Source organism: Microtus ochrogaster, linkage group LG1 (assembly GCF_000317375.1).
Source record: "Microtus ochrogaster isolate Prairie Vole_2 linkage group LG1, MicOch1.0, whole genome shotgun sequence".
NCBI classification, from domain to species: Eukaryota; Metazoa; Chordata; class Mammalia; order Rodentia; family Cricetidae; genus Microtus; species Microtus ochrogaster.
The window spans coordinates 54993282-55019624 of record NC_022027.1 but is presented as its reverse complement, the minus strand read 5'-3'; the positions used below and the strand labels follow the sequence as shown (position 1 = coordinate 55019624).

The following is a 26343-nucleotide window of genomic DNA, read 5'->3' as shown; positions in this document are numbered from 1 at the left end:
CCCACAGCCTCCTGCACACACTCACAGCCTCCTGCACACCCCACAGCCTCCTGCACATGCCCACAGCCTCCTGCACACCCCACAGCATCCTGCACATGCCCGCAGCCTCTTGCACACACTCACAGCCTCCTGCACACTCCACAGCCTCCTGCACACCCCACAGCCTCCTGCACACCCCACAGCCTCCTCCACACACTCATAGCCTCCTGCACACTCCACAGCCTCCTGCACATGCCCACAGCCTCCTGCACACGCCCACAGCCTCCCAGTTATCAGTGTCACAGAGTGGAACACTGATAGGTTCAGGAGTTTGTGTTACTGGGGATGGGAAACAAGATGTCCATGAAGGATGGTACAAAAACCTGGATCTTTCTCAGTGTGAAGAAGGTGCCAATCCTACATATTGTATTTGCGTGAACTTTCTCAGTGGTAGAAGATTAGAGTCGTACACATTCTAAATGTTTCAAAGAAACCAGACTTCAGGCAAATCTTGTGGCTATAAATCAACAGGAATTTCTTGGCTTGAGGAATATGAAATGCCACTGGGAGGCATTCATTCCCATGTCATTATTACCTGGACCAAGTGAAACCTAAACACTGCAGGTTCCGCAGAGACAGTCACCACAGCTTCTCATAGCGGCATCACGGACACAGAGAAGATCAGATGAGTAAATACCGTCTTTCCCCGAGGAGAACAAGCCCCAGCAGTGGCCATGGATACACACACGCCTATAATTAGATGGCATTAACATCTGGAAGTGTCTGTGTGCTATCTGTCTTCTTCTGAGATAAAGCAATTTCTTATGCACGTTCTCCACATCGCCAGAGCTAAGTGCTGACTGCTGAAGATTCAGAGAGTGCCGGAGTTGGGAGGCTGACACACTGACATTAAGACTGTCTCTGCGCTTTGATATTCGGCTTCATCACCACAATTCTTTCATCACCACAGATACTGATGTGTATGTTTCTGAGAGAGGTGACGCTATGGTAATGCTTGCCGTTTGTTGTTAATGCCTCTGACTCCTGGTTGGCCTGGCACTTCCCAGCCATCTGCGGTGGGCTCATTTCCTGTATCTTGATTATGCCGACATTGTCTGTTTTCTTTTGCTGAAGCACACAGCTTCCCAGAAAACAAGGAATTAGACTGAAAGCTGAGGGCGGGTATAGGAATTGGAGGGACTGATATTTTCCAAGTAGATCAGTGAATTGCTGGATCCATGGAAATTTAAGATTTCATTAGGAAACATCTATTTCAAAGTTAAAAACACACAAGAAAATTTAGTGGATATAAAAAGCTACAGGAATATATACTGTATATGACTACTCGGCTTGGCTTATGTTTTTGGTAAATTTGAGATATTTACCTACAATTATGTCCCTGAAGAAACAATACAGGAAAAGCTACTTCTGAGGCGACATGCAATGACAGACTGACATCTTGTTCAGCAGCTACAGTTTGTAAGGGGAATAGAACCAGAGAAATTGGGGATGTTTAAAGAAAAAAAAAACATAAATCTTCTGGCGTACCTACAATGTATCAACAGCACAAAGGATACTAGAAACACCCAAATAAATAAGAAAACCATTCAAAGAGGATTTTTTTTAAAATGAAGATTATTTAATAAGTTTGCCATAATATTTGTCTATATGATAACAATATTCTATAGCTCCCAAGGAGTGTGATAATGCCAACTGCCAGGTTTCAATCTGTTAGAAGGAACAGACCATATTATCCTTAAAGGAGATTAGCTGTCTGTCATTCATTGTGACATCACAGGGGCCCCGCCATTAAGAGGGGGCTGTTACAATTGTTAGGCAGTTGTTTGAGCAGAGCTAAGTCTCCTCTTTGCTCTTGTTCCAGGGAGGACCAGAGCTTCAGAGATGCTCATCTTTGAGGAGAACGATTTGACCTTCTGATTGCCAGGGGTTAGCAGGTTTGAGTCTGAGCCCTGGATGTGAGATTTCCCTTGAAGTCAGTCTGTGTGACTGCTCTCCTTAAGGCTTCTCTTTGGAGCCCTCCTGTGTGGGGAGGGTTGTGTACAACATGGGAGACAGTGCTCTAGCCCGGAGCCACACCCTCAGCCAGGAGTCATGTTCTGCAGCTTTTCCTTTCTCAGAGCTGATGTAACAGGATGACTCCAGTATTGCGCTGTCTTAGGAGGACAGTGGCCTGGGAGGACAGGTCAGATGGGGATGTCAGCCTTTCTCTGTTTTCTCTTCCCCCCACCCCCTTTCCATTTCTTTGCTAATTTACGTATCTCTGCTTGGTTCCTGCTTTGTTTTGTTGTTGTTGTTATTAGTTTTGCTGTTCTGAGCATGACAGACCACAATACCAAGGAGGGCAGGCAGCCCCTCTTCCCTTCTGAGACATTTACAGGACAGAAAGTCTTTGTGACTTATGTGAGGTCTGACCAGTTCAGCAGGAGGGTGTTAGTGAGGACTGGCACAGCCTTGGCATTAGCTAAATGGTTTTCTTGCCTGGCTTTCCCTCTATGACTGTACATCTTCTGCAATACTTCCCGCAGGAGAAGTACAGGCAGCCACTGGCAGAGATAAGCAGGTGGACACGTGATCTTGGACCCTGTGGCTCTCTCGGTCTCTGAGTGGCTTACCCAACTTGCTCACACTTCAATCACATGGAAATGTCCCAAAGGAAGTGAAGGTACTTCGAAGTTAAAGAGGAAAAATGCTACCGATTTCTACTCCACCGTGAATCATTTTTCAGAACAAAGCTGGGGAGACGGCTCAGTGGGCGACCTAAGTTCAGCTCTCCAGAACACATACAGAAGCTGAGCACAGGGGCATACATCTGTAACTCCAGCACCAGGAGGCAGAGGCAGGCAGATCTCTGGAGTTTGCGGCCAGCCTGATGTAAACAGTGAGTTTCAGAACAGAGACACACAGAACTTGTCTCAAAAAATTAATATAAGGAATTGAGAAAAATACCTGAGGCTAACCTCTGGCCTCTACTCTTCAGTCTTCACATCTTAATTCTTTCTATCAGGAAGAGCTACCCCATGTGTCTGTCTATCTCCATCCATCCATCATCCATCCATCCATCCATCCATCCATCCATCCATCCATCATCCATCCATCCATCATCCACCTATCTCCCAGCTCAAAGTCGTTATTGGCTAGAATCCTCTATGTGAACATTTATGAAAACATTAACCTAGTCTTACAAATCCCACCGTGTAACACTTTATTTCAGAAACATAATTTATTCCTATATTCTTCTAATCGGGTGTAAAACATTAAGGGCTTTGATGTTCCAAGGTAGAATTAGTCTCCTTTCTTTGTTGTACAAATAAATCTGAAATTTATTTATAAATGTGTGTACTCCTTAAAACGCTATACTTTCTACAGATATTTATAGATATCCACTGTAGAAATTATAGCGTTTTAAGGAGTACACACACAAATTTCTACTCTGAGATAGTTTAAATATCTTTAGGACTCAATCCGAAGTTTGGGGTAGTCATAACCGAGTACGGTGCCTGCAGCTACAGGGTAAACTGACGAGGTGAACAACTTAAGTGCTGCTTGGCTTCTGTAACGACTCCATACAACCCTCTGGGGGCAGAGACGGAGTCTTAAATATTATGCACTCCCCACACAGTCCTGGGAACTCAGTCAACGTTCTGTTAATGTGCACCGATTTATCTGCACTTTCAGGAGTGCAAGTTTCACAGAACAGGGCTCTTCTCGCCCCAGACGGTCTCAAGGGTGAGCATCCACGTGCCAAGGATAAACTATCTCCCTTGGACTTCCACTGCACATCTTTCAAATTTCCTTCCGTGCTGACAAGGATACTTTGTAAAGAAATGTAACAGTGCAAGACCACAGCCCTCAGGGATAAGACTGAGCCAGCCTCATGAAAACCCAGCTGTTAGTGAAGAATGCTGATCTTTACATGAAACACTGTAAACCCTTGAATGACAAAGTACGGTCAAGAACGGGTGAACAAAAGCAAGGCTTCTACGTTCACTTAAAAACTGGCTCAGGAAAGGGACTGGGGAAGGTGCTTGCGGCTCTTCCTGAGGACCTCAGTTTGGCCCAGCATCATGTCGTGTAGCTCACAACCACTGTAACCACAGCTCCAGAGAACCCTATTCCCTCTCTGACCTCCTCGTGGACATGCACACATGAGGCACACACACACACATCAAAATAACATAATCTTTTTAAATTGCTTTAGAAGAAAAAGATGTTTTCTCTTGAAAACAGATGAAGGTTTTAAGGCTCAGGTCAGTTCATAAAAATCCAACCCAAGGGAACAAGGTCACGTGATGACACTATAGAACCCAAGCACAGCAGGTAATGTCTACCTGGAGATATGACATGTAACATCTGCATAATGGTAAAATTAGGTCTCTAGAGCTCCCTGCCATGGTCCTGTTTTACTTTTCCAGTTGCTATGGTTACGACAGGTTTTATATACTCGCATTCAGAGCTAGATCTGCCAATTAGAGAACATACACACATGAACAACACTTAGACTCAGTGGGATGTAGCACGTGCGTGCTTGCGTGTGTGTGTGTGTTTATGTGTGAATGCTCACAACAATAAAGGAGCACAGGTCATGAATCTGAGAGGTGAGAGGGAACACAGGAGGAGCTGGTGGGTGGGGAGATGATGTGGGAATGTCATATATCAATCTGTTGATTTCATTGGTTAAGGAATAAAGAAACTGCCTAGGCCCCTTGATAGGCCAACCCTTAGGTGGGTGGAGTAAACAGAACAGAAGGCTGGGAGAAAGAAGCTGAGTCAGTGAGTCGCGATGGTTCTCCCACTCCAGGCAGACACAGGTTAAGATCATTCCTGGTAAGCCAGCTTGTGAGCTACATGGATATTAGAAATGGGCTAGTCCAGGTGTGAGAGTTAGCCGAGAAAAGGCTAGATGTAATGGGCCAAGTGGTGTTTAAAAGAATACAGTTTCCGTGTAATTATTTCGGGGCATAAGCTAAGCTAGCCATGTGGGCGGCCGGGTGCCAGGGACGCAGCCCCGCCGCTCCATATTACAACAGGGAGAAATTACATAAACACAGGGACTGAGCAGGTTATATATGTATATATATATAAACATTCAATAACATGTATTGTTACTACATTCAAGAGGCCTTGAATTTAAAGGAGAATGGGAGAGGTATATGATAAGGTTTGAAGGGAAGAAAGGGAAGGGAGAAATGTAATTATAATCTCAAAAAATTCCCTTGGAAAATAACAAACTAAAAATAAAAATACTTATGCATGAAATTTCAAATAAAACAAACGTTATATAAAAAAAGAATAGGCAAACCAGATAAAAGCCTGGTTGTACCCTGACAGTTTAAATTTTTAATTAAATAACTGCAGCTGACTGAACTGAAACAAATGTCTAGCTGTGAAGCATATTCCACTGAAAATGACACACACATAAGTCACAGGACATGGAGCTCCAACATGGCACCAGCCTATCAGCTCCATCTTACTGACTAGCTTTGGTAGAGCAGGAAGATCGATGTACACTACCTGGGGAGAAAAGTCATCAGCAGGGAAACCCAGCTCCTACCCTGCAAGCTATAATAATGGCTGGCTTGGCAAGAGATGCCTCCCTGGGGCAATAGTGGTATGGATGTTATGGCATCAACCAACTGCTCTCTGATTGGCTCTCATCCTATGACAGAACTGGTGCTTTTCATGGGGCTAAGAACCCATGACTGAGATGATCAGAGACCCAGGGGAGAATCTACCATGATTACTCTGCGAAATGAACATAGTATTAAAATGACCACTATGCACTTACATTTATACCCACCGGTTAGTACATCTCTTTTCCCATTGCCACAGAAGCTTCTTGTAGTAGACGGTGATTAATACAGAGACTCACAATTGGTCAACATGCAGAGAATAAAGGACCAGACAGTGCTCAGCCCTAATTGATGGTGACACCCCTCTCTGAGAATCTCAGAGATCATAAGGAAGAGGGGTCAAGGGAGATGTAAGAGCTAGAAGTAGTAGATGATTGCGGCGAAAAAGGTATTTTCCAGACATGACATGGTTGTTAAGACCACCAACTCACAGATGCTGAAACTGTATTACACAAGACCGATACAAGATCAATCCACAAAACCCTTGCCCAGGCTGGGAAAAGGCTCTCCACGTCCCACTTCTATCTGAGGGACTACTGCTAACTAATGCCCACCAGGGGAGGGGAAGTCAGTGTCTTCAGGGTGTGGCCCTGATAGGCTACCCACGCTCAAGCAGATGACTTACACCCATGCACATACTGGCAGTTAGGAGGGATGCAGCAGGAGGACGGGGAGTCATTAGACACAAACATGAAATTCTCAACAAAATCTTTAAAGAAACCTTTACTGCTGCCAAAATGCTGTGACTCTCCTATATTCAATGTGTGATCCCATAGAGGTTATAACCCACGGTTTCAGAAGCTACAGCTGAAGGCACCAGGTAAGAATCAGGCGTGAGTCTAGTCTAGAAGCCGCATGGCTCCTCTAGAAGCAGTGCATCGTCTGTCCTGAACTGTAGCTGGCCAGGTGTTAATGAGAAGGTAAGGATAATTGCTTTCGATAATCCTTGCAGTCCCAGCTCCCAAGACAGTGAGGGCCTCACCTCTTCTTAACTCCGAGGAGTCAGATGTATAGCTTGGAAGCTGAAATCCAAGACACTTGGCGTTCCTGGGAAGCCGAGCATTTGGGGAGACTAGGTGATGGGTGCTCTTACCCCGGTCTCACGGAAGTGACCCCTCTGTGGGTCCACCGCGAAAGAGGGACCACTCTGCCTCATGTTTGCAGTCCTTGCCAGTCTCCTTGGTTCTCCGTGTGGATTGTTCCTTTGTGGATGCCCACACCCTCCTCTCTGTCCCCTTGTTCTGTTCTGCTTGACCACTCTATGGCTTCACTCTTTCACAGCACTTAAGTCTCAAGTTGTATTTCAGATGTACTTGCTGGTTTCATGCAAGGAGCTGGTTTTTTTTTTTTTAAATCCCTCTGTCTCTCTGTCTCTGTCTGTCTCTCTGTGTTTGCATGCAGTCGCCATGGTACTCATGTGGAGATCAGAGGGCGACCTCAAGGTTCCAGCCCTCACATTCCACATTGCGACAGGCTCCCCCCTCCCTCACAGGGGCTCATGTCAGGCTGGGCAGCCCCTGAGCTCCTGGGGCCTCCCACGTCTCCACCTCCTGTCTCACTGTTGAAGCATCTGAGTGACTGTGCCAGGTTTTAGTTGGGTTCAGGTCCTCACAGATGCACACAAGTGTTCTAACCCACCGAGCCATCTCCCCAGCCTGGGTGCAGACATTTTTATCACTACCGAATCCTCATGACGCATGGATTCTTCTTGAAGCTCTTTCTCCTGTGCCCCTCCCCCAACCTCCTGAAGGGGATCTCAGAAACTCATGACCTAACATAACATTCCTGAAGGGTCTTGACTAAACCTCTGTTCTAGGAAGCACAGACAAAGCTTAAGCCACTGATACTTTCCTTATGGAAGTCTGTTGTGATTCCCACTACAGCTCATGTAGCGAGGGCTTGATCTCCAGGGCAGCAGTGCTCAGAGGCAGGGTCTCTGGGAGGGGCTGGATCATTAGGGCTCTGACCTCATCAATATACTCATCCAGTAATGGACAAAAGGCCACTGGAGGTGCCAGAAACTTGAATGGGGTCTGTGGAGGAAACGGAGCCCATGAGGGCATGCATGCAATCCAACAGTCCCGGCGTTTTCCCGATGCTATCACATGCTCGCTGTCAGTAGCCGGCTAATGGGTGCCATCGGTAACTCTCTTGTCATTTCCTAAATCCACTCTGTTAAGCAGTTACCTGTGTTTGCTGCTGGTTTCCATTTTGAGGGTATAGGGATGAGCCCCACAGACGGGGCCCGGTCTTATTAAGTTTATAATCTTATACATTGGATATAGATTCTTTAAAAATGAACTGGCGCTTTGCCTGCATGAGAGTATTGGATCCCCCAAAACAGAGAGGTATGAACTGCCATGTGGGTGCTGGGAATCGAACCCGGGTCCTCTACAAAAGCAGCCAGTGCTCCTAACTGCTGAGCCAACTCTCCAGACCCTGGATATATATTCTTACATCTGAATTCTACAGTAAGGGATGATGTATCCTCAGAGTGGGTAATTTTCCCCCTTATGAAACTTAGTGCTAATGACATCTATTCATGATTACAAGTCATTTCCAAGGCCACATTTGAAAAGAGGGATGAGATTTGGAAAGAATGTATGATACAGTCTAGAAGGGGAACAGGAGAATCCTTTATAGGGAGGGGAGAATTGAGTGCGCACCTGCGCACATGTGCGCACACACATGCATTTGTACATGGCTGTCATGTATGAAGACACGCAGGGAAGGGGACCGACTGTGCATGCTCTCGAATGAGGGACATACATCATCACTTTATGTGGTCCCCGTCTTCCCTCACCTTGCTCCCCTTCTGTCTTTTCATTCTTCAAATCATTCTCTCCCATTATCAGGATGAAAAAGAATTCATTTGGGGGAAGTGTATGAAGTCTCTCAAGAAAAATCTAGCTAGAATTTTATTAGTATTGCTGTGGATCAAATTCTGGGAACCAGATGTGTTTATAGCTTCACTTCTGTGTGATCTGAAATGTGTATCATCTATTTATTCAAATACATCTCATGTTTTCACTGGACACCTAAACGTTTCCTCCGAAGGTCTTGTCTATTGACAGCTGGCTGGTTTCCCAGATACTCGGTTTCTCCTTTGTTTTTCAATGGCACTTTTTTTTTTCCTTATAAGTTTTTTACTTGGTATGTATCTTTTTAGCTGATAGCGTTAATTACTCAATTAACGATTAATTAATCAATACATTAATTTATCCTTTTGCTGAGACAGGGTCTCATGTACCCAGGTTGTGTCTTTGTAACCAAGCCTGCTAATGAAATCCCCATCCCTTTGTCTGATCTTTGCAATGCTGGGATTACTGACATGCAAAGTCATGCCTGACTCATTCACCTATTACAGTGAATTCCTGGCCCCAAGGATGATCTGTGGATTGCCTTTACCCAGCTCTCCAGGGCTTGACAAAGAACAGAAACGCATGTTATTCTCAGTCCATTTGATACCATGCAATGCCGAGTACCTTATCACACACGAGTGCTAGATATTCCCAAAGGATGGGAATTATGAAATGCCTGGAAAATTAGCCTAAGGAGAAGCAGTAGCAGCACACATTGTATGAACTGAAAGGCTCCAGACACGAGCTAGAAACTTCCCAGCTGGCAATCGAAATGTGGCTCAGCTTTAGCCTACTCACCACAATGCCTCTGATTCCTGAGGGGACACAAGCATCACCAGTGTTCTGGGGTGGGTGGAGTGGAGAGGGAAGAGAGGACGTGAAGGGAGAGGAAGAGAGGACCTGAAGTCAGAAGGACTGAGGAAGCAGTCACCGCCTTGAGGAGAAATTCAAGGTCATTCCCCTCTCTGCTTCCACCCCGACTTCTTCCTTTTATTTTACTGTCTGCCCCTGGGCAGGCCTGAAACTCACTATGTAGCCCAGGCTAGCTTCCGGCTTGTACCAGTCCTCCCGTCTCTGCCTTCTAAGAGCTGGGCCGACATGAACTACCACATGGAGCTGATCCAGATCTTTCAACAGCAGTTTTAAGGACTCACACAGAGAAAAGCAAGGTGTTCTATCAGCACCTTGTGATTCGACGGAAAAGATATATTAAGAGATAGTAGGCGCTGGGCGGTAGTGGCACACACCTTTAATCCCAGCACTCAAGAGGCAGAGACAGGCAGATCTCTGTGAGTTCAAGGCTAGCCTAGTCTATAAAGAGAGTTCCAGGACATCCAGGGCTGTTACACAGAGAAATACCCTGTCTCCACCCCCAACCATCCCCGCCTAAGAAACAAGCAACAAAATAATATCAATCTACAATGTTGAGGGAAAGGGAAATTATTCACTGTCTGGCAATGCATGGTACCAGAGGGTCTAAGAACAGCACCTGCATTCCTGCCCTTTGCCAAATCCGAGAGAGAGATGAAAGGCAGCTCATACTTTACTCTGGGTGCCAGGAACTCCCTGGACTTTAAGTTGTCACAGTGGGAAAAAGAGAAGCAAAGTCCCAAGCGAGACCAAGTTCACTGAACTGAATAACCCACAAGGATACGGGGGTCCTAAAGCGGCAAGATTTCCACAGTAGGGTGGAGTGGGGCTTCGGGATCATGTTGCCTTCACGGTTCTCTACAGTCACGGCACATGGGAAGACCCTTTGATACAAATCTCACAGCTGAAATGATGTTTATTTAACAGCCCAAAGTCCCAAGTAGAATGGTCACATAGATGTGGGTAGAGAGAAATTTATACGTATCTTAGATGATGTCTTTGATTTTTTTTTCTCTTGCAGACAAGGTCTCTGTACCCAGGCTGGCATCAAGTGTATGGTACTCCACCTGCCTCAGCTCCCAAGTGTGAGCCCAGTCTGGGTCTCTACACCCAACTGAAGTCTTATTTTAAACCTGCTTATTGGTGCTTCTGCTATTTTCCAGGATATTGAACTTCACCTTAAACTAAGGCTGTGTAAGAACTTTTGGGCTTCACCTATAGAAAAAGCAAAATTCAGAGGACAGCATTCAAACGAAGTTCTGTGAAATCACTCCGAAGTTCATGACTTCCCCTGCCTGGACTCTCCAGGAGCTGCCTGTGAGCATTTTTTACCCAAAGTCCATTGCCATAGCTTGATAGAGAAGTAGAGGTGAACTTCCACGTGAACCAGAAACCAAAGTGGCCCCCACAACTCTACTGTGCAAGCTGACAGCATGAACCTGTCGGCTGGTTTGCCTCAGTGCTTGGACTAACCTGCCCCCTCTCAGTGCTCGGACCGACACCCCTCCTCCCCCAGTGCTCGGACTAAACCCACTGAAATATTTTGGAAAATGGTCTCAAGTCATTGAAATAATTCTCCTGTGGCCCCCACCCAACTTGGAGAGCAGGAAATGCCATTCCTGTGCAACAATCACAGGGCAGGTCCCTGGGATTTCCCGGGACTTGCATCCCCCAATTCCTGTTTCTGGTCCCTAACTGCTCACTCTATATTTGTACCAGGCTGCCGTCGGCTGCCCTGCATTTGGTTTACAAGATAACCTGGAGTCATTGAAATCTAAAATAATCTGTTTTTCCAGGAAGCAGCGGACTGACCTTTCAGGATTTGGTCTGCTTTACCGAGGATGCCGAGCGACTGAATAGCGCTGTTGATAGCACAAGGCTGGGTGTTTATCCTGTGGGTCCTTGAGGGTGAATAACCATACGGGAATAGGATACGCACACTCCTAGACTCTCTTGGCTTATGAAGAATTGATTCCTGTTTCTTCTGCGGACTGGTGTCACGTAAGGAATGCTATTTCCACATGTTTTTCTGCCACTGTAGTTTTGAAATAGCTACTTGCTTAGAAATGAGTAAATATTTGTCAGACAAATAAGACAAGAGTTGATTCTAAGTTTTGCGTTTCAGGGCGGGAAAGAGCCTAACCAATAGCCCCTTTATAGATGATGTCACTCCCCAGTGCTATACTATGTGAACAGTATATTTTAGGGGTAAACACAAGCAAGCATGACTGGTCACAGAGGAAGCAGTTTTCAAGAGGCTTAGGCGGCAGGGTTATATTATTCCACTGTCGGTCAATGGCCCAACCTCTATGGATTTCGCCCTGCTGTGTGTTCTAACCTAGGAATTAATCTGCTTTGTAAGGAAGGCCAGAGAGGACTGCATCTTCCTTCTTCATGGGGAGTAGTGAGGCACTAAGCACCTTTTAGCTGGTTTATTATCGCCATGGAGACGGGAAAGGAATGTAATCTGCACAGAGGCCCTTTGTGTTTTAGGATTTGTCAGTTACTAAGCCAGTGTCAGAGGATTCCCGCCGCACGGCCTGAATGGGAGCATATGGAGAACACTTTCCCAGCAACAGCATGCCCATGGCGGAGCGGCTCCCGGGCGCTTTTAAATCTTTCTTTAATAATTTATTGCAGCCCCCCCCCCCGGTATCTTTAATGCAGAAGCTATTATAGCAGACAACAGTGAACAGTCTTTAAAAAAAATTGAATCCATAAGACAGACACTCTATAACTTCATATCTCCGGACTGAATCCGTAAGACAGACACTCTATAACTTCATATCTCCACACTGGCCTCATGTGCCCCATTATCACTTTCTGCTTTTTGTTTTAAATATAGTTTTATACAGTGAAGTTTGGACGTGTATACACCCCTCCCCCAATATTCCACACCAGTGTGTGCAGGGCGAATATTCCACAGGATATATGTATGAGCTAGAGCAGGGGTTCTCAACCTGAGGGTCTTGACCCCTTAAGGGTAGCATGCCCTCCATATCAGATACTTACACTATGATTCACAACAGTAGCAAAATTACAATCACGAAGTAGCAGCTAAATCATTTTATGGTTGGGGTCACCACAAAATGAAGAACTGTATTAAGAGGTTGCAGCATTAGGAGAACCACTGGGCTAGAGAGAGGGGTCCTGAGAGCTGGTTAGATTCTGCCTATACCCACTTTTCAGCTGGGCAAGCCATCCCAACTTTTATCCTTCCAAATCCTTATCTAAGAAACAGGATTTCTCTTGCTACAGGCTCAACAAGAAGAAGTCCATAAGGATCCGAGTGCGGATCGCTTACAGGCTGCACAGTAGCAGTACTGCTAGCATTCTGGCTAAAGGGATTCTTCTACTGTAAACCACAAACAGGATGCTGACTAGTCTTGACTCCGCCCTCAAGATGGCACCCGGGCCTCTGACACTGTGGATCCCAGGAGGGTCTGTGAAATGACCAGGCTGCTTCCTGCTTATGCTGACTTTTCTTCCCATTTTCATACTAGTTGAGAATTCACTAGATCGTCTTCTCTTCAAGTTCTTAACTTCCTGTGACTGAGATGCTGGCACCACGCTAAATATTCTCACGAGTCATTGAGATGCACACACTGCAAAGGGTCACTTTATGTATCCTCAAGATCTTCAGACTGCTGACACTGGGGTTTGGGCTGGGCTGTGTTGGAATGAGTTCTGAACTCTGCAGACTTGGTAACGCGATGCAATGTTCTCATTTCTCGGAACGGTGGCATCTCAGACTACACTGTATCTGGTCCACTGGCATCAGATTCCTTCTCAAGGGCTGTAAAGATTAAACAACATGTGCAGAAGGTCCAGGCTAGTTAACCTATCTTCTGGGAGTCACAAAAGCAGGGGTGGGTGCTCCTGGGTACTCCGAGGGCTTCTGCACAATAGACAGGAAGGGGATCTGCTGCAGACAGATACTGTCATCTTGTAAGAAAAGAGGAGGCTTAAAGTATGCTTGACCAGCCCCTCCCCCAAGCCTCCGACACTTCAGACACCTCTCCTGAGTGATGCCCATTGGAGACACTACTTTATTTTTTGAGAGATGTTCTCATGTAGCCCAGGCTGGGCTTGCACTTGTTACCTATCCGAGGATGACCTTGGATTTGATCTTCCTGCCTCCACCTCTCCAAGCCTGGTCTATGTGGTGCTGGGGATGGAACCCAGGGCTTTGAGCATGCTAGACAAGCATTCTGCTAAACGAGCCGACCCCCAGTTGCACTACAGATATTTTGGTGGACATATTCTCTTCTGATTTGGTTTCCAGAGAAGGGCTACTTCTCCTGGATTTCTGAGTTCTCTTTTCTGTTTTCTCTCCAGCCCTGGAAACCCTGGAATGTGGTTTTGTTAGGAAGCTCCTACCCAGTGTTGGAGCTCCTAACAGTCAGAAATAGGTGTGCAGTCTTCCTGTTGACCCAGGCACCTTCCTTTACTTCCCAAAGTGGCCATTGCTAATCTTTGTCCGAGTCTTTGAGGTCGGCATGGCACTACTTCCTTCGGTACCATTTCCTGTCATCCGCAGCCAAGCCACAAGTCTCCCAGATGTGTTCCCTTTTATACCACAGAGAAACCAATCCACAAAGGCCCATCTTCCGTGTCCCTTCCAAATAAAAGACATGGTCGTTCCCTTCTGGTAGCTGATGCTCCCAGTCAAGGGGTTTCCTGCCCCAATCAAGGGGGAACCCTTCTCCCTGGACCCACCATGTCCTCACTCCTGGAGATGAGTACTCCAGACACTCCTCTCTCCTCCCGCTCTGCAGGATCTCCCATCTCCGCCTGGTGCTTGGCTGTGAGTCTGCATCTGTCTCCATCCCTTCCTGACCACCCTTGGCTGTGAGTCTGCATCTGTCTCCATCCCTTCCTGACCACCCTTCATGCAGCCACCTATGCACTCAATATCACAATCCTGGTGCCTAACATATAATTCGGATGTAACATGCTCAAAACTGAACCTTTTCAATAGCTCCGGTCTGAAAACCTTAGAGACATCGCCATCACTTTTGTCCTTACATTTAACGTTCAATCATCCAGAAACGCTTGGCCTGCTTCCCTCAATACAGCCATGGCGACTGCTCCCAGTCTGGTGTGAGGCACTCGGTTAATATCTGGATTACTGTACTGGCTCCCAAGTAACCAAGTGATGCATGCTCCCTTCCTTTGCACCTGGACTGCACCTCGAGCTCCCATGCGAAAGTGCCTAGGTCTTGCTCACTCTCTCTTCTATCTAGACAAGGGCAAGCCGCACCTTCAACGCTTGAGTTTATGAGACACTCTCACTACGTAGCTCTGACTGGTCTGAAAGTTGCTTCCTGGCCTTGGGCTTGTGATCCTTCTGACCCTTGCATGCTGAGATTAGAAGCATGCCACCTTGCCTGGGCTTACACTGATTTTCCACAGTTGGAGTGGTCTTGTTAAAATACCACCTCATGTCAGGTGTGGTAGCATACACCTTTAATCCCAGCACTTGGTAGGCATAGACAGCATATCTCTGTGAGTTCAAGGTCAGACTGTTTCACAGAGTGAGTTCCAGGACAGCCAGGGCTACATAGTGAGACCCTGTCTCAAAAGAACCAAAACAAATAAATACATAGGTAGGTAAGTAGGAAGAAAAAAAGGAAGATGGATGGATGGATGGATGGATGGATGGATGGTGGATGGATAGATGGAGGACAGACAAACAGATAGATAAACAGACAGATAATACCACCTCATGAAAACCCTCTGCTTGGGATGGCCCAAGTGGGTCCTATCTCATTTGAGCAAAGCCACCCTCAGAAGTTCACGAAGCTCTACGTGACGTGACTGCTGCTAACCTCTCAGGTGCCAGTGTTACCTTTATTGTGCCAGGGAAACCTTTGCTTGCTTGGGTCCCTGTCAGGGGCTTCCTAGGTTCGCCTCATCTCACATGGTACTGGAATCACTTACAGAAAGGACTAAGCGGCAGCTTGTACCCACAGCTTTAAGCCCTGAGCTTTGTCCTTGACAGAGAATCTACGCAAAGGTCTGTTGGTGGAGTGGTCCACACTGGTCTCTGAGCATCTCCCTCTTGCCAGGTGTATATGACAGGACAGTCTATACCTCTGCTTGGACACACATGCTCCCTCCCAGTCAGAGAAGTCTAGCAATATGGCTCCCTGTCAGGCATGTATTGCTCTTTCAGCTTAGACAAGCTGACCAATCAGTGGTCACTTAGAATCTAAGTGCTGCTGCCCAGAAACAGAATCGAAACTTTATCTGCATCAGGTCTCCAGGGGAACAGAAGGATGAGGAGTGAAGAAATACAACTTCGGGAAGTGAGGGTCTAGCACCCCATGTCTCTATGCCCCTGCTCCAACTTTAGCCTAGAGTGCTTCTTCCAGCTACCTGTTCCTGCCCATCTTCCACTCCTTGGCCCAAACCCATACTGATGACTTCCCCTGGGTCTTTCTCCTGTCTGAGTGCCGGAGTTTTCTGTTGCCCTTGCTGCATTCTAATTTTTTATAACAATTGCATTTTATCCATAAATTGCAATTCTGTGGTTTTGGCTACCCACTGTCGATTATGGTCCTAAAATATTAAACGGAAATTTCAGAAAGTAAGTGATTCATACATTTTAAATCGCACGTCACACTGAGCAGTGTGGTATTTATCGCTTAGTAATGGCCTTGGTTTTCAGGGTGACTGTGGGGGCATCTCGCCACTTGCAGTCCTGTGATTCACATTTTCATAAAATATAATGAATACATTTTATTTAATAAAATAAAACTCAAAATAACCTTTGAATACCAGAAGAAGCGATGGATAACTTGAAAGCCCCAAGAGAAGTCTCAGTTTAACAGGGAAAGGAAAAAAAAAAGATTTGCTGTGGTTGCTAAGATCCATATAATGTGAGAACAAACAGGAAACACCAGGCGTGGTGGAACCTTTCGGAACGCACTGGAGGTCTTGCATGTATCTATCGCCTCTCGGTTTATAACTGACTCACTGTGCTTGTTTTCCTATTTCCTTTCCCTCAGCTCGAGGCGCATTCTGATGACTCAGAGCACGTGCTCTTGCATGTGCTGCAGGAAGAGCACAGCTGTCTGAAGTCAGGACTCCTCTACCATTGCTTCTGAGGATCCAGCTCTGCTCGCTGGTCAGGCTGGGCAGCAAGTGCCCTTCCCTGCTGAGTCACCTCACCAGCCAGAGGTTTCTGTCTCTCTTTTCCTTCCTCCACTGTCAATGCTTAGTAAAGCAGAGCCTGGCACACAGGTTATTTTATTTATGAATTAATCTATGTTTTCCCTCTGTTTTAGACTTGGGTTTCTCCTTGGTATTCTATTCTGAGCGGGTGGGGAGAAGGAAAGTGTGTTTGTTTGTTTTGAGACATGGTTTCGCACAGCTCAGCCTAGCCTGGAACTCATTACATTGCTAAGGATGCCCTTGATTCCCCTCCTCCTGGTTCCAATTTCCAAGTGCTAGGATTCTGAGTGTTTACTACCAGGCTAGCTAGCAAAATGTTTTTACTGTTCAAATAAAGCACAATGAGCATGATATTAGGGACTAAGAACAAGGACTCTGGATCCAAATTGCTTGGGTTAAAGAAGGGCTCTGCCACCCACAGGGAAGTTCAGCTCCTTTCTGAGAGCTGGCATGATGAAGGAGTGACATGTCCAGAAAGACACCCGGCACACAGGCAATGTTAGGACGCACTTTAACGATTAACAATACCAAATCTTTAAAGGCCTTTATTTCTACTCTGTATTATTTCTGGAGATTTTTCTTCCTTCCTCTTTCAGGCCGTTCTTCCTGAAGGTCCTACCCACCCACAGCCTCTAACTTCCATCCACTTGTCCAACCACTGAACTAAGGCTTCTAAGGGTCAGATGGTACTTTTTTCTCCTTAGTAGGTGAGTTGGGTGAGAGCTGTCTGCTGTTGTTACCCACACCTCCTGAGCCTGGGACTCTCTTGTTCTATGCCCGAATTACACCTCCCATCCCTCCCGCAAGAACCCTCCAGTGCTGTTCAGGGCATCCTTTCCTTCCCACCTTTGGATGCTTCCACTTCCAGGCACCACACCGACGTCATCCGAAGGACACCCAATCTGCAGCAGTCCTTCTGAGGGTTTCCCACCAATGCTGTGTTGTTTTGCTTCCTCCCCATCCCGGCACCTTCTCCCTGCCCTTCCCGTACCCCTCCAGCTCCCACCCTCTAGCTAGTCAATTCTTCAATTTGTATTTTATTTTTTTTAAATATTTATTTATTTATTTATTTATTATGTATACAATATTCTGTCTGTATGCCTGCAGGCCAGAAGAGGGCGCCAGACCTCTTTACAGATGGTTGTGAGCCACCATGTGGTTGCTGGGAATTGAACTCAGGACCTTTGGAAGAGCAGGCAATGCTCTTAACCACTGAGCCATCTCTCCAGCCCTTCAATTTGTATTTTAAACAATTCCCTTTTTCTTCTTTCTAAGACTAAGCTGAGTTTCTTCCTCCGTACTTCCTTCCGACTTGTGGCGCCGGCATCACTAACCATCTCTTCTGCTTGCGCGTCAGCTTAGCTCCCCTCAGAAAGCAACTACACACAGTATCTAGGCCCTGCAAGTGCGGGGCCCGGCACAGCAACAGGCACGAAGATCTGTCTGTGTAGATGGATACACGGCTTCTATCCAGAATGCATTTGTGACTGAGTTATGCTTTAACTCAGAACTAAACACCGGGGGCACCTTGGCCTCTCCCCCAAATATTAATTCTCCCAGAAAAAAACACACGCTCAAGCATAAGAGGCAAAGAAAAGCAAAAGGCTGTACGTGACAATGGAAGTGGCCCTGCGAATGGGTCACTGTGAAGGTCGTTGAAAGTCAAGGAGCCCTTCTGGATGCTAACCACGTCAAACCTCACTTGAGTAAGCGGCTTCCTTGAATTCTAGCACAGCTCCGTCTCATCAGGAAAGTTTAGCAAATGAGTTTTCCGGCTCTATGTCATGATTACCAACGCCATAGATCTAGAGAAGACTGCCTGTTGGTTACCTGCAACCCCCACCCCTATGTAGCCAGCTCACCCCCTAGCAGCCAGCTTACATGCCCCCCATGCAGCCAGCTCGCTCCTCTCCCTCCCTGCCCCTTCCACCCCCACTTTCTGCCCCGTACAATGCTGGGGATTGAACCCAGGGCCTCGAGTATTTATTGCAGGCATCCCCCACCAGCAAGCTGCGTTCCCAGTCCAGAAGAGCCAGCCCTTCAGCTGCACCCTTTGGCTTCCAGTCAGAGGGTCGGGCACTTACCTGCAAAGTACATCCGAACACTCCAATCATCAGCATGGCCACCGAGAGGTAATCCGTGAACACATCCCACCAGGGCTTCAGCACCCGGAAGGCGGGCTGCTGCTCGGAGAACTGCCGGAACTCCGTCACGGGAATCATGGTTCTGAGAAAGGAGAGAACACTGGTGAATTAACATTTCTCTGGACATCACAGGGCATTTCTGTCTGTTTTTTAAGCAACATTTGAAGCACTTTTGGGAATCACAGGAGCAGGACCTTCTGGAGCCAAAGGGTTCCCAAGATGCTCAGTGCTCCTGAGCCAGTGAGGGACCACCAACAGGAGAACTTATGAGAGCCACAGACAGCTGAGTTTTCGTCTGGTAGCCACGCTGCTTCTGTGCTCCGTGGACAGGTCTTCCCTGGATCCTCATTTCCCTCAAGTGTAGCATGAAGATGCTGTCACAGAGATGGGGTCCATTTGTTACTGTTTTACCAGGACGGATTAGTGGGTGCTTCGCTTACTCCATGGAGATGGGAAACCATGTGGCTCCACGGCCACTGTCCTGTAGTAGACTGTGCGTGTGCGTGTGTGTGCGTGTGTGTGTGTGATTTCCTCCACATCTTTTTTGCCTAAATGTCTTTGTTTCAATTCCTTTTCCATTTCTTACATGTTGTATTCCACTGTGAATCTTAAACACAGCCTGATTTTCTATTCTGAGAAATAAGTTTATCCTGGAAACTCGCTACCCTTTGGGTAAGTGTTCCCTAGAGGCCAAGGGTTAATCCAGGTATGGCCGCCAGCCTGTGGTGCTTTGGGAGGAGGAAGACCTTTAAGAGGTCAGGCTCAGTAGAAGGAAATTAGGTCGCTGTGAGCGTCCCTTGAAGGGACCCCAGTGCTGGCTTCTCTCTCTGTTTTCCCTGCCTGCCCTGTGTTCCTCCCTAGATGTGATTTCACGCCAAAGACGCCAAAGCAATAGGCAAACAGGCGCTGGACTAAAGTGTTTAAAACCACGACCCATGGTCTTTCGAAGATGATTTATCCCAGCATGTTTGTTCCAGTGATACAAGATGAACATAAAAATGGATTCTCTATTAAAATGACCACTAAAGGCACACCATCCTCACAAAGCCTAGGGAGCTGCGGAAGAGGAGGCGGGAAGGAGATGGGGGGAGTTATGAAGCGCAGTTTCCTCGACAGGACGTGGCACATACAACTACGAACACATATCCACCGTGGACACCTGCACATTTGAATGAGACTGGGCCCTAATACATTCCACTGTGAGCTGGGGCAGGGCTGTGAGGCCCAAGGCTGCCTGAGGAGCTCTCAGAGGTTGCTGGAGGAGGAAACCGAGCCAGAGTCCGCTGTAAGAACAGCAAGTGCTCTTCAGTGCTGAGCCACCTCTCCAGTCCTTCCTCCAAATATTTAAAAGCTACTGCTATGTAAATGACAGCAGTGGAATACACACAGTGCCCCTGAGGTTCTGGGGAAGGGAAATGGGCATGCTCTCTTCGTTTCTTCTCTCAGATGCCCATTCTCAGAGCCTTCACTGTGACCCAGAACTCCTGTGGATTTGTTGTTGGCCACAGTGTTGAAAAGCTACCATGATGTTCATTCTGTCTTGCTGCTTTAGAACTATATACTTTTTATTTTGTTTTGAGACAGGGCCTCTCTACATAGCCCTGGCTGTCCTGGAACACACTATGTAGACCAGGCTGGACTCCAAATCATAGAGATCCACCTACCGAGTGCTGGGACTTAAGGTGTGCATCACTACAGCCAACTACAACTGTTTCTTAAACAATTCGGGTTTTGCTCTTTTGGGTTTATTCATTAATGACGCTGGGAATTTCAGCCCTCAGCTCTGCTAGCCCGTTGTCTACTTGACATTTGAGCAGCACTGAAGTGAGTTTTCCATCTTATTGAAACATAATTCCAGGCTAACCCCACCAGCCACTACCAGCTTCCTGAGAGCTGAGTCTACTCTATGTTATACACGTGCAATGTCCTAGTTACACATGTATCCTGGTGCACTTTATGTTGCGCACCGGTTCTTTCATGGGTTTGGTTGTTGTGTCTTTCACAAGTCTCCGAAACCTTTGAAAGAACTGGGCTCATTCACTCAGGTAGCAGACCATTTCAGGAAGGAAGAAACATGCCATAGCGGAGCAGTGGGCGCTCAGCCTTGTTCTTCCTTTCATGCTCAAAATGTAATGAGAATCACAAAGTGCTTGCTATGCTCTTGAATACTGAACATTAGACGTGAAAACCACAAATTTTTTAAAGCATGCATTCATTTATGAAAAAGTAAAGTACAATATGAAAAGTGTCGGTTGCACATTAATGAATGTTTCTCATGGAAGTCAATCAACAAGACTATGAATTCAAGAATGGGAAAAAATTCTCATCACATGTCTACATATATTACTATGAAAAGTCAAATGTTCCATAACATCAGATGGAAGCATTTTTCACTTTTGCAAATTTCCCTAATATCTAAATAGAGATGCCAGCTGGATTCTCAGGTCTGGGTCTGAAGTCAGCGTGTTGTGACATGCTGTTTGGGCTAAAATGCATGAGACTGAACACAGCCTCACAAAAATGTGAGTTCGGAAATACAAGGACTATGCTAATAGCTTTCATGTAACTGTGGATATTTATTTCTGAGACCTTGACTAGTTAGTTACAACATGGACAATGGGGAGGTAGCAATGAGTCTCACTATAAGGGCTTCTTAGGGGCCCAGAGAGTATCAAATGGGCATCAGCTGATACATAGGGGGCTAGAACCAAGGAGGTAGCAAGGTTGAAGCTTGACTAGAGGGTGGCCTGTTGTCTCCATTGAGTATACTTTGTATCTTTCTCTTCTGAAATGTAATGTTCACCCAGCTACAGGCCCTTTGTGGCCAATGCAGAGGCACCAGCTGGCTTTAGATACAGTGCAATGTCACTTAAGGGGCATGAGACCTGCCTGCAGGCAGGCAGCTGCCCAGATCACCAGGCATGATTGCCAAGCAGGCAGCAACTCTGACTACAGGCTGGTGTAGCCAAGGAGGCAAGCAGCATTCTTCCTTCCTTTAGGCTAAACTAATCAGTTAGAGCCAGCTCCACTGAGTTCATCAATGCTGGAGAAAGGCAGAGGCTCCATGGGTGCCCAGCATGAGGAAGCCAGCTATCGACAGGAACATATGGAATGTTTTCAGGCTGGACTAAACCTATCTCATGTTTTACTTTAGCATCTCCTAGTTACAGACTTCTGAGATGGCCGATGGTTGACCGGCAGGAATGGCAATGGACGGAGTATTTCACCAAGGTTATCTTTACAAGCACACTGTCTCCTATGGGACGGTGGCCCAGGACCTTCCTGGTTGTTCTGCCAATCTTACGTGGTTTCAGTATGGGGAGACAGGCTCAGCACTTAGGAACATGGCTGCTCTTCTAGAGGACAGGTTTCCAGCACCCACACGGTAGCTCTCAACGGTCTGCAACTCCAGCTCTAAGGGATCCGATGCCCTTTTCTGTCTCCAAGGGTACTGCACACATGTAGTGCATACACATACTTGCAGGCAGAAGACCCACGCCACACAACAAACCAGCTTTTATTATACAGAGGGCACAACGCTAACTTTGAGTTTTTTACAGGTCTAGAAAGTTCCTTGAGGGACATATGTGTGTACATACCTACAGGAGCAAAGCTGAGAAGACACCTTACAGAGAGAACAAGGGCAAGATGCAACTGAGAGGTTCCTGCGGACTTTATGGTTGGATGGGCACAGATGACACCAAGATGACTGGGAGAATTCAGTGACACTGAGTCAAAGGGACATGGGAAACTGAGTTAAGGATAAAAACAGGTTGGTCAGTGTGTACCTAGGAAGACCATCCTCCTCCCCGTCCAGTCTGGGGCCTTGATCTCGACTTATGAAAAGTACCTTACACACTACTCATTTTGCATCATCAGCGACAAAGGCAAATGACAGGTTAGCATCACAAAATGCTGGTCTCACAGGTCTGGGCTAGCGGGTTCCATGAGCTGCCAAGGCAAAGGCTCCCTGCTCCGTCTTAATGGCTTTCCTCGAAAAGGCAAGGGTCTGGAACACACAGCACGTGAGACTCCCTGAGCGCTTGGCGGAGGTGTCTCCTAGGTATCACACTTTACCATGGGAAATAAAGGTGAACTAAGGAGCCAAAGCAAGCTTGTGAGGTATGCTGGTCTCAAAAACAATGGTCCCAGAGGGGCAGCACTATTAGGAGGTGTGGCCTTGTTGGACGAAGCGTGTCCCTGCGGAGGTGAGCGCTGAGGTCTTATATGCACAAGCCACATCCAGTGAGACAGTTAACTTCCTGTTGCCCGAGAGTCGAGATGTAGAAGTCTCAGTTCCTTCACTAGCATCATGTCTGTCTATACATTGCCATGCTTCCCGCCATGATGATAGTGGACTAAACCTCTGAAACTGTAAGTGATCCCCAATTAAATGTTGTCCTTTGTAAGAATTGCCGTGGTCATGGTGTCTCTTCACAACAAAAGAAACCCTAAGAAATGAGGCAAGTGCTTTCCTTCCTGGGCCAGCTCTCTACTTCTCCAAGTAAGATATTTTAAATAGTTCAAAAGGGTCAGATACTCCAATTTTAGAAACATAAACTTTTGCAGTCTATGTCTGCTTATATTGCAAGCTGGGGTGTTGTCTGGTAGTTGAGGATATGCTCAACCTGCACAGGTTTTAAATCCACTTGTTCTAACTGCACTCAATGCTCATGGCTTGAAGATATCATTCAGTCCTTTCATTAAAAAACATTGGTAAGTGGGGCTGGGGCCACAACTCGGTCTGTGTGGTATTTGCCTTGCAAGCATGAGGACCTGCATTCCATGCCCAGAACCCATGAGAAAAGCCCAGTGTGGTGAGGTCGCTTTCAATCCCAGTTTTAGGCAATTACAGACAGACAAGAAAGTGGCTCCATCTACTTGAGTGGCTCCAAACCAGTGAGATCTAACTTTAAGAGGTGGATAGTACCTCAGAATAAAACCTGAGGTTGTTCCGTGGCCACCTTGCGCACACACGCACAGGACACAGACATGCACACACCAGAAATGCTGGCATTGTGTAACGATTTCCTAACACAGCGTATGCTCACCAGCACAGACTGCATCCCAGACAACACTGATACTTTCTTGCCTGGAGTTAATATTCTTGTCTATTTATTTACCATGGCTCAAAGGCTGTCAAACTTAGTCTAGCATTGAGATTCCATCCTGACTGCCAACATCACTGGGTGGGGGGTGGGGGTGCCTCACTTTTGTTTCATCCGTGACTTTCTGGCAGTCATGAAATGGCACTGTACCCTGAATGGGCAGAGCCATAGGCCATTCGGAGAAACAAGAGTAGATTTTTTTTTTTTCGAGACAGGGTTTCTCTGTGGTTTTGGAGCCTGTCCTGGAACTAGCTCTTGTAGACCAGGCTGGTCTCGAACTCACAAAGATCCGCCTGCCTCTGCCTCCCGAGTGCTGGGATTAAAGGCATGTGACACCACCGCCCGGCTACAAGAGTAGATTCTTGTCAACAAGAGATCAGTGGCTCCATAACAGAATGCATAAAAAGCAGCTACACATTCCTGAGTTCAAGATACGCGAATACAGCAGGGAAGAAACCTTCATGTATTGTCCATCTCTTAAACTGATTTTCTTAAATTACACAATTATGCTTTGAAATTTTCACTAATACATACAAAATATATTGGTTGTATCTATAACCTACATTCATATTCCCTCTCTCTCTCTCTCTCTCTCTCTCTCTCTCTCTCTCTCCCCACCTCTCTCTCCTCAATATAATCCACTCCTCTCAGTCCAAACTGGGGCATGAACAACCCACCAATGGCAACATCCCCTAGAAAATGTGCTTCTCCCTCCCAGTCACCAACTGCCAACAGCTTTTTAGCTAGGGTGGCGCCACATGAGCCCCACCCGTCCATGCTGGGATTTTAACTGGCTTGGCCTTGCATACGTCCTGTACAGGTGACCACCGCCGGCAGGCTGTCTGTGCAGTGTCGCAGCTAAGAGACAGAGTTTCACACACTCTTCTCCATCCTCCAGCTAGTGCATTCTTTCTGCCCCACTTCCATGGTTTTCCCAGGATGTTCAGGCATGTGTGTGTGTGTGTGTGGGGGGGGTTGATATAGATGTCCCATCTATGGCTGAGTGTTCACGGTCACTTATTCTCAGGGCTGTGACCAGTTATGAGTCTCTGCATTAACTGTGGGAACAGGAAGGTGAAGGAAAATAAATTATGTGTATGTGTGGGTACTTAACCCAAACTAAGAATGTATGGAGAAGTTTCATGAAAACAGAGTTTGTACGCTTATTACAAATACACCCCCCCCCCCGAAGAAGTTTGAATGGAAATACCCTGTGTGGGCGCACAGTGATGTAAGCTGTGGTTTTTAAATTATGTGCATGGGCACGTGCACGCAAGTGCAGGGGCCTGCATGTTCAGATACCATCAGATCCTCTGAAGCTGGAGTTGTGTGTGTGTCAGGGTGCTCATGTGGACTCTGGGAACTGAACTTGGATCCTCTGTAAGAGCAGCAAAGGTTCTTAAGTATGAAGCCATCTTTCCTGTTTTAAGTATGAAGCCCCGTGAATTACTAAATGAAAATCTCAATGCTAGGCATGGGTTACCCCTCGACCAGTTACCAGTCAGGGATGCCCGAGAGGCACCTAAAACGACACAGGCTATCCTCACTGCTCGCAGTTGCCCACTGTAACTAGATGGTAAGACCCCGCTGCTGAAGACACCACACACTCTGGTTTCAGCACACAGAGAAATCAATCTTGACTATTTGGGAAACTCTCCCAGCTAGCTCAATTTCAAACTGCAGGAAGCTGTGCAAGCTGCTGGGTGAGAAAAGACAGCCATGGTCTCACCCAGGACTGGGCCCTGCAAGCTAGGCTGACCTGCCATGAAGAACGAGCCTGCTGGAGCAACAGTGGCGTGATGGGTGTGGGGGTAACCAAGTCTGTCTGCCGGGACCTGAGGCCTGCTCCACACGAGGGAACTTACGCCTAGCACCGTAAACCTAACGCAATCCCACAGATGGGGGAAATCCATGGATTCTGACCCCAGTGCGGAACCCGCTGCCAAACTGCCTTCTAATTATTTATGCTCCTGTCTGTGAATCTGTGCTGCTCTCAGCCCTGACACAGGTTTTGTTGGTGCTGTTGTTTGTTTTGCGATAGGTAGCGGTTAAATCTTATCTGCTTTCCCAGCAGCACCTGACACTGTCAAACCATTCATTCTTGGGGCTTCAGTTTGCTTCTGACCCCCCTGCTGTTTCTCCCATTCTTCTCCATTTCCTACCCCCTCCCCTCCCCTGACCTTGTATTTTGAGTGACCACTGCTAAGTCTTTGGTGATTTTCTTTCTTTCTAACTCCTTCACTCCCTGGGTGACCACATCACTGTTTCTTCACCTCCATGCAAATATCCAGCTACCTATTTGACACCTCATTACCCACTAGGTAAGTCAAGCTTGGTTTTCCAAAATCTATCCATGTCAACCCTTACTTCCCACCCTCACGGCAAAGCCCTGCTTCATATGTAGCCTTCCTAGCTCAAAAGAACAGCCGTATCCTTCCAGTGATCGAGGTCCCCAATCTGAGTCACCCTTCACTCTCTCTCTTACATCTACAGTTACTCCGTCAAAAGGAAGCCGAACACCGTTTCTCACTGAGCCGCTTCTTTCCTTTCG

The 26343-nt window shown here is 46.8% G+C and overlaps 1 protein-coding gene across 2 annotated transcripts in view; it reads right to left on the bottom strand.

Annotated features, from left to right (window-relative positions):
* The window catches only part of Lrrc8c (leucine rich repeat containing 8 VRAC subunit C), an 81854-nt gene that overhangs the window by 12866 nt on the left and 42645 nt on the right, over positions 1-26343 (bottom strand). For both annotated transcript variants that reach the window (XM_026785175.1, XM_013350932.2), the window contains one exon: positions 18625-18766. In XM_026785175.1, the coding sequence (XP_026640976.1) occupies positions 18625-18762 (138 nt within the window). In that variant the 5' untranslated portion in view covers positions 18763-18766. The remainder of the gene's footprint in view (positions 1-18624; positions 18767-26343) is intronic.